Genomic DNA, 6842 nt, shown 5'->3' on the forward strand with positions numbered 1-6842 from the left:
TCACAGGAGCGGAGCTCTGGAACCTCTAAATTTCATTATGCTCTTTCTTTCTCCCCGCCCCCCAAATACTTGCTTCTGGGCTCCATTGTTCAAACCCCCTGTGAGAATTTTGCTGAACTCTAAGATCTGACAAACTTTCTAATATTTCCCCCTACAAAAATGGGGAAATAACCAAAACATATAAAGTAGACAGGTGGAAATCTTCATCATGCCACTGTGGGCCACATAGGAGAAAGTCATTTTAAAAGTATGGTGGGAGTAAGGTTTTATTATGACAATTAGAATTCAAGCAGCATTTTAAAGTAGATGCTGAGCTGATATAATTTAGTACACCTTCCAATTATGTCAGGGGTGGGTGGCATATGCAAATAAGTTGTGCTAGAGTTCTGGCACATCTTTTTCTATTAAATAACCCCTGGGTGTATGTCCCTGCAGGGCTTAAGGGGACAGACATTTATTTAGTACATACTTATCTCACCCACTATGGTGTCCTCTGCTTCTCCATTGTAATCTGTATGCGCACTAAACAGTGTAGTTATACTAGATGTCTGCTGTCCCTAATGTTTTAAATGGTTTAAATGTCTTAAAATTTTAAATGTATTAATTATTTTAACTGTTTTTATGCTTAAATTCTATTTATGTGAAACTTTGTGTTGTGAGCCGCCCTGAGCCACTTGTTGGGAAGGGCGGGATATAAATCATTAAATAAATAAACAAACAAACAAATAAATAAATAAATAAATAAATAAATAAATAAATAAGTAAGTAAGTAAGTAAATAAGTAAGAGCACAGACATGCTTTGCACGTCTACACTGCAGCACAGAAGGGTTTAACGGAGGATGCCATCTACTGTCAGCATGAATCAGATGCAAACTCACCTCAAACGTCCAATTCAGTGCTAAATTACATGCTGTGTGGAAACAGCTTAGCATCCATTAAATGTATCTTTTAGAAAAGGAGATATGGTTTCCTAAGCAGATGCAGATGTACGGCCCGGAATTCAAGAAAAATACTAATTTTTGAAACTACTTTTACACAGCTTAATTTCTTTCCTTCCCACTTTTTGACCAAAGCTTGAGATAGACAATAGTTTGTTCAGTTAGTTTAGTTTAGTTTATTGCTATCACAGACATTGACCAGAACATTTTAGTCATTTAAAAGTACCTTATTAAAATCCCTCCAAGAATCTGCATGTTAACATTTGATAGTTTGTTCAGAGTTTTGGAGCCAGTATGAGTCTATGTTATGGAGTATTTAATGAACACTCAACCTGTTACTGCTTCAGGTAAACATGTTTTGCAGGTTTTTGAAACCTGAGGGATGGGATGCCAGGAACCATATGAGTGGGGAGTTGGAGATCTGCCACAGGAGGAGAAAATCAGTGAAAATCTTTCCTTTTGAGCAAGTAGAAATTTTCTAGTGGATTCAAATTATTATGTGTCTCCAGTGTTATTTTCCCTTTCCTGATATAACATTCTTTTATATGGATGTTGCTCTTCATTCTGAGCCTGCTAATGTAGTAAGAGAAAAGAATAGTAGGTAATTGGCATCATAAAGCAAAATTTTATTTTGCTTATTTTAATCAATCAACACCATATACTGGAGTGCTCTTTTATTTTCAGTTATTAGTCTCTGTGGCAGGGCTGTCACTAGGCAAGGACTATGGGGGTGGCACCCTCTCCCAAATCTGCCAGTCATACCCTCTCCTTGTCCTCCTACCACCTTATCCTCTGGATTAAACTTTGTTAATTAAATTAGCATCCCCTGATGCACCCTCCAGAAACAAATCCTAGATACAAGTCTGGGGCCTAAAAATGCTTTCCCATAATAATACTAAGTTCAGCAAGTTCCTTTCAAGTGTCTGGGACTTGCGTTTGAAAACTTAAAAGGGATTTTCGAAACCCTGACCTATGAAGAAGTCTGGCCTCAGTACGGGACTTGGATTTGGACATGGTGTAATAATGCCTTATGCTTCTAAAAACCCAGGCAAACTCTAGCCTTTGTTATCGTGGAAGAATTTGACCCAATGTCATCGTTATGCTTAAAAGTATAGATTTAATTTGAGTTGTTCATAGTATCCTTGTCTACTGTGTGGCTTCTTTTTTTCTGTATCTGGTTTTTACAGGATCATCAAATGGGAAATGATCACTTATGGAAAACATATTGACTATGCAGATTTTGCATTTATTTCAAGTATTCCAGCATATCAGTGAATTCAAATAAATCAGACATATGCAATACATATAGAGGCACAATAGATAGGCAAGAAAGATGGGCAGACTTCCCATTGATTCAAAAGCTACTTTAGTGAAAGATGCTTATATTAGTTTACATTTCCCATGTTTACAATTCAGATGAGACCTACATTCACTGGAATGCTAATTTCATTTTCATTTTCTTTTTTCTATTACTCCTAGTTTATGAATCCTGGACTGAAGGGAATTCTTTGGTGTAATTGGTGAAAACAACCTTATGTCCAAGTTCTTTTGGGGTCACAGTCTTAAATAGGATTCCAATTTGTTACCTGTCAGTATGACTGGTTTTTATTATGTGAACCTCTCCAAGCACTGAAGTAGGCAATGCTAAAAATCCAGATAGTAGACAAGTTTATATGCCTCCCTGTACAGTTATTCCTGTCAAATATTTTCATACTGATGAAAATCATCAGTATGAAATCATAAAGCATTTACCAAAGATCCCCTTGATTTCAATTGAAAGCTTCCAAATATGTAGTTAAGATTGCAGTTCAAATTTTACGCCCTAAAGATAATGCTGCTGCAGAGAGATTTGTTATTTCCATAGTTACGTCAAAGCAATTTTTAAACCTCAGGAAATAGGCTTGTGACGGAACTGCCGTCATCTCACAAGTAACTGGGAGAACAGCATGGCAAATGACCTGTTATTTTTGGATACCATTGTGATTTTATATATTTATTTAGTTTTCTTTAAATGATGTGGATCTTCCACTGTATGGTTAACCACTCAACACTGCCACACTGCAGCTACAGTTGAACTATCATTTAATTGTGGATCTCTTGTTTTATTGTTTTATTTATTCCTGTATGAGAAAACAATCTCATAGTTACCATTACACCCTGGAGATGCTCAGAGAAGTTATGTAGGAAAATTCCACTGTATTGTCTTTAACAGGATTTTCACAAAATGGGAACACAAATATCTCAGTCTTCTAGAATTACTGCAAAAGCTACATTTAATATGTTTGTTATAATTAGCATATCCAAAGTCTATTTGCAAGATATTTATTTTGCTTGTATCAGCATCAGCACAGCATTTAATAAAAGTTCTGTCCTTTAGAGCTTTCAGATTGTTTTGTGAAATAAACAAAGGCTGCATTTACTTACCTTTAATTTAACCTGGCAATGCTGAGGGGTCCAGTTTATGCTGTAGCACTCTGTGTTGGAAGAAAGGCTGGACTCCAAGGAAATCTTCAGGTTCGCTGTCCCATCCCAGGTATAGCAGAATTCTGTTTTGTTTAGCCCACACAAATTCTTCACAAAAGGCACCTCTACATCCTGGAAGCTGCGCACATTAATCTCCAACAAGTTTTTCTCACCTTTCAGAGTCTGCAAGATGAGGGAGTGTGTTTTTCGCTCCCATATGAGACCGCTCGTGTTTCCTCTTAGAATCCAGTTCTTGTTTGGCTGATCCACCACTTGCCAGTAAATAATCCCAATGGTCATCATAAAGAATACAGCCACCCCAAGGCAGGCAACCCCTCCTTTCCAGGTCTCGTTCATTTCTTTCAGCCTGGCATCCCAAGCCACCTCTGGGATTGCACTTGGGTGCCTGGGACGATTGTGAGGCATTTTATCGCATGCAGGACTAAAGAGGATTTAGCAAAGAATGTTAGGGCACAAAGCCCTCCCTTTACGAGCTTTGCAGGAAGTTTTGTTCAAAATTTATTTTTTCTCCCCCTGCTGTCCATGAAGTCCTTCATACTGTCCCACCCATGGGGAAAAGAAAAAGGAGGAGGAGGAGGAGAAAGGTAACAATATTCAATGTTTTTTTCTAGCACTTCTCACTGTATTATTCAAAAAGAAACTTAAGTCTGGGAAAGCTATTCCAGCCAACTCTGTGCTGGAAACATAAAGAGAGAGCGCCTGCAAAATATAGCTGCAGCTATGTGGTGTCAGATGCATTTGCCCCTACCAGATTTGTCTCAGGTGCTTGAGCTGTGACATTCCTCTGGCATATCAGACTGTGCCTAATCAGGAATTCTGTCAGTTGCATAACATTTTCTAGGGATGCCAGCCTCCAGGTGGAACTTGGGGATTCCCCAGAATTACAGCTCATCTCCAGACTACAGAGATCAGTTCCCCTGAAGAAAAAGGATGCTTTGGAGGGTGGCATTGTACCCATTTGAATTCCCTGTCCTTCCCAGGCTCTATCCTCAAATTACCAGGAGTTTCCCAACCTGGATCTGGCAACCTTACCTGTCTATCCTCCACCAGTGGCAGGGGACCTGGGAACTCTATTAGGGATAACCAGAATACTATGCAGCAGAGAGTCTGCTCACAGGACAGGTAAGTGGTGGCAACTGAGTTAAAACCTACAAGCTTCGTGTAAGGTTTTAATTTAACCCTTTGAGGCACAAAAGGAGCCCAGCAGAGTTCCCCTTCACTTAAAAAGTATTGCCATTTGTTGACTAAGTTGTTAAATCCAAATTTAAAAATCAACAACACAGTTCTAAATAGAGTTAGTCTTCTATTACCACTGAAATCAATAGGCTTAGAAATGTGTAATTCTATTTAGAACTGCACTGTTAGTAGGGCTTTTTTTCTGGGGGAAACATGGCAGAATGGAGTTCCAGAACCTCTTTGTGAAAACAAAACTCTCAAAAACTGTTTAAAAGTTCATGAAGAGCACCCATATGTTTCTCCTTCATTTTCCTCTTGAGAGCTCCAGCACCTCTTTCTCCAGGTTTAAAAGAAAAGAAAAGGGGGGGGGAGCCCTGACTGTAAGAGAACCCAGATTGCGGTGAGCTGGGTTTGAGCTCTCTGATCCAGCTCGCCTTTGCTGCAATCACACAGCTGCTGCAGAGTGAAAAGCATTTTTAAAGTCCCCAGGAGTCCAGTTCAGCGTGGAATTGTGATGAAAGGCAAGGAAAGACTCCTGCCTTCTCCCCCATGGCATTTTCTCAAACTGAAATGGCCCCTGTGGGGAGTCAGCCGCATTGTACACTGCATAAGGAAACAGCACATTTTACATGTAATAATGATCTGAAAGTTTTGCGTCAATATTTCAAACAGGGATTAAGGAAATCTGAGAACGCATTTTATAACCAAAGACAATGCCAAAAAAAAAAAAAAAGTACATACATGACCCAAAGCCCAGTTAAGACTTCAGAAAATCTCATTGGCCTAACTGCTATTGATCCACTGGGGAATCTGAGTTATTTATAAAATTAAGAAAGTTCTCTGGGTCATCATGGTTACAAAAGAATGCTAGAAGAAAGAAGCCTCCTCTCCTGGGTCCTTTCTGTGTGATTCTCTAGTAAAAGATTCTGTGGTGCACACCATGGTGCATACAGGCTGCAGAATCAGCTTTCCTTGGCAGATTCACTCTTTTATTAAAGCACTGGATACCTCCAATCTGTAGTTGGGGGCCTCAATCCTCAGAATTCTCTTCCACTAAAAATAACTGGCAACAATACCAAAAAGGGTGATTATCAAACCCATTTCTAACTATGGGGGGGGCTCTTTCTGTGCAACCTGTGCTCCAATGAAAAGGTTGGGAAGGAAATTTATTACTAGATACAGTAAACCTAATTTCATTTTCATGGACATGTGGTGAGGGAAGTCTTACCTTGTTATATGCAGTCGTGGTCTGTAATCTGTAGTGGCATTTCACAGAAGGTAGCGGTAATGCTAAAAAGTCCAATGAAAAGCATCGGCAGTTCCTCAGGCAGATTGATCCTGTGTAATCCAAGGCTTCTAAAATACTGCTAGCAAAAACTTGGAAAGCCTCTTGCTGAAAATCAGGAAGCTTAGTGCTGATCTATCAACAACATTTGTGGGTGGATGCCCTTGAACAATCATGCTGCTGTAAGTGGCTTTTCAAAAGTGACGAGAAGCCTTCTGGTGACATCCTAAAGCATGCAGTGATACACAGTGCCAATCTAAGCAGAGTTATACCCTTCTAAATCCATTGAAGTCAATGGGCTTGGAAGGGTATGGTTCTGTTTAGGAGGCACTGACAGACCAGACTCATCAGACACCAGAACAGCAGATTTAAGGTTCTCAGCATCTGGTCAGGTTTGATATAATCCTTATGTTATGTGTAACCCATAACACTACTTTATTTCCATTTTTTAAAGTTACTGTTTAGGGAAATGGCTCCAGTCATTGTGTACCCAGAGAGCAAATGTTCACTAAGTTTGATTTGAAGACACTGCTAATTTCTTTGCAGGTATATGGTGGGCCCCAAACAAGAAGAAGCTTAAAATTAGAATATTACCCAGGGATAATAACAGCACATAGTTTTGTGCATGTATACTTGAAAGTCTCCGGAAGCTGATTAAATATTCATCCAAACATATGTTTGAATTGTTAAGTTTGGGGTTAATTGGCTTGTCCACTCCCAGTGGAAACATAGGTATATTTTCAGAAGTGAAATTTTACTTTTACTTCAGATGATAGCATAATTTCTCAACTGGAAAAAAATACACATATGTAGCGATTTTATTAATAGGTCAAACACATTTATTGATAGGTCAAACGCAGTTATCTGCATTTTATATAATTTATTTTATTTGGTATATGTATGTATATCCTCCCACATCAAGATCCAAAGTAGGTTAAGAACAAATATAGTACAAAAT

At 38.8% G+C, this 6842-nt stretch overlaps 1 protein-coding gene across 2 annotated transcripts in view; it reads right to left on the reverse strand.

Moving 5' to 3' along the window:
• The window catches only part of LOC132590039 (SITS-binding protein-like), a 61388-nt gene extending 57460 nt beyond the window's left edge, over positions 1-3928 (reverse strand). For both annotated transcript variants that reach the window (XM_060262874.1, XM_060262873.1), the window contains exon 1: positions 3364-3928. In XM_060262874.1, coding sequence (XP_060118857.1) covers positions 3364-3828 — 465 coding nt within the window. In that variant the 5' untranslated portion in view covers positions 3829-3928. The remainder of the gene's footprint in view (positions 1-3363) is intronic.
• Positions 3929-6842: the final 2914 nt, after the last annotated feature.

The sequence above is a fragment of the Heteronotia binoei genome, chromosome 21, assembly GCF_032191835.1.
Source record: "Heteronotia binoei isolate CCM8104 ecotype False Entrance Well chromosome 21, APGP_CSIRO_Hbin_v1, whole genome shotgun sequence".
Lineage (NCBI taxonomy): Eukaryota > Metazoa > Chordata > Lepidosauria > Squamata > Gekkonidae > Heteronotia > Heteronotia binoei.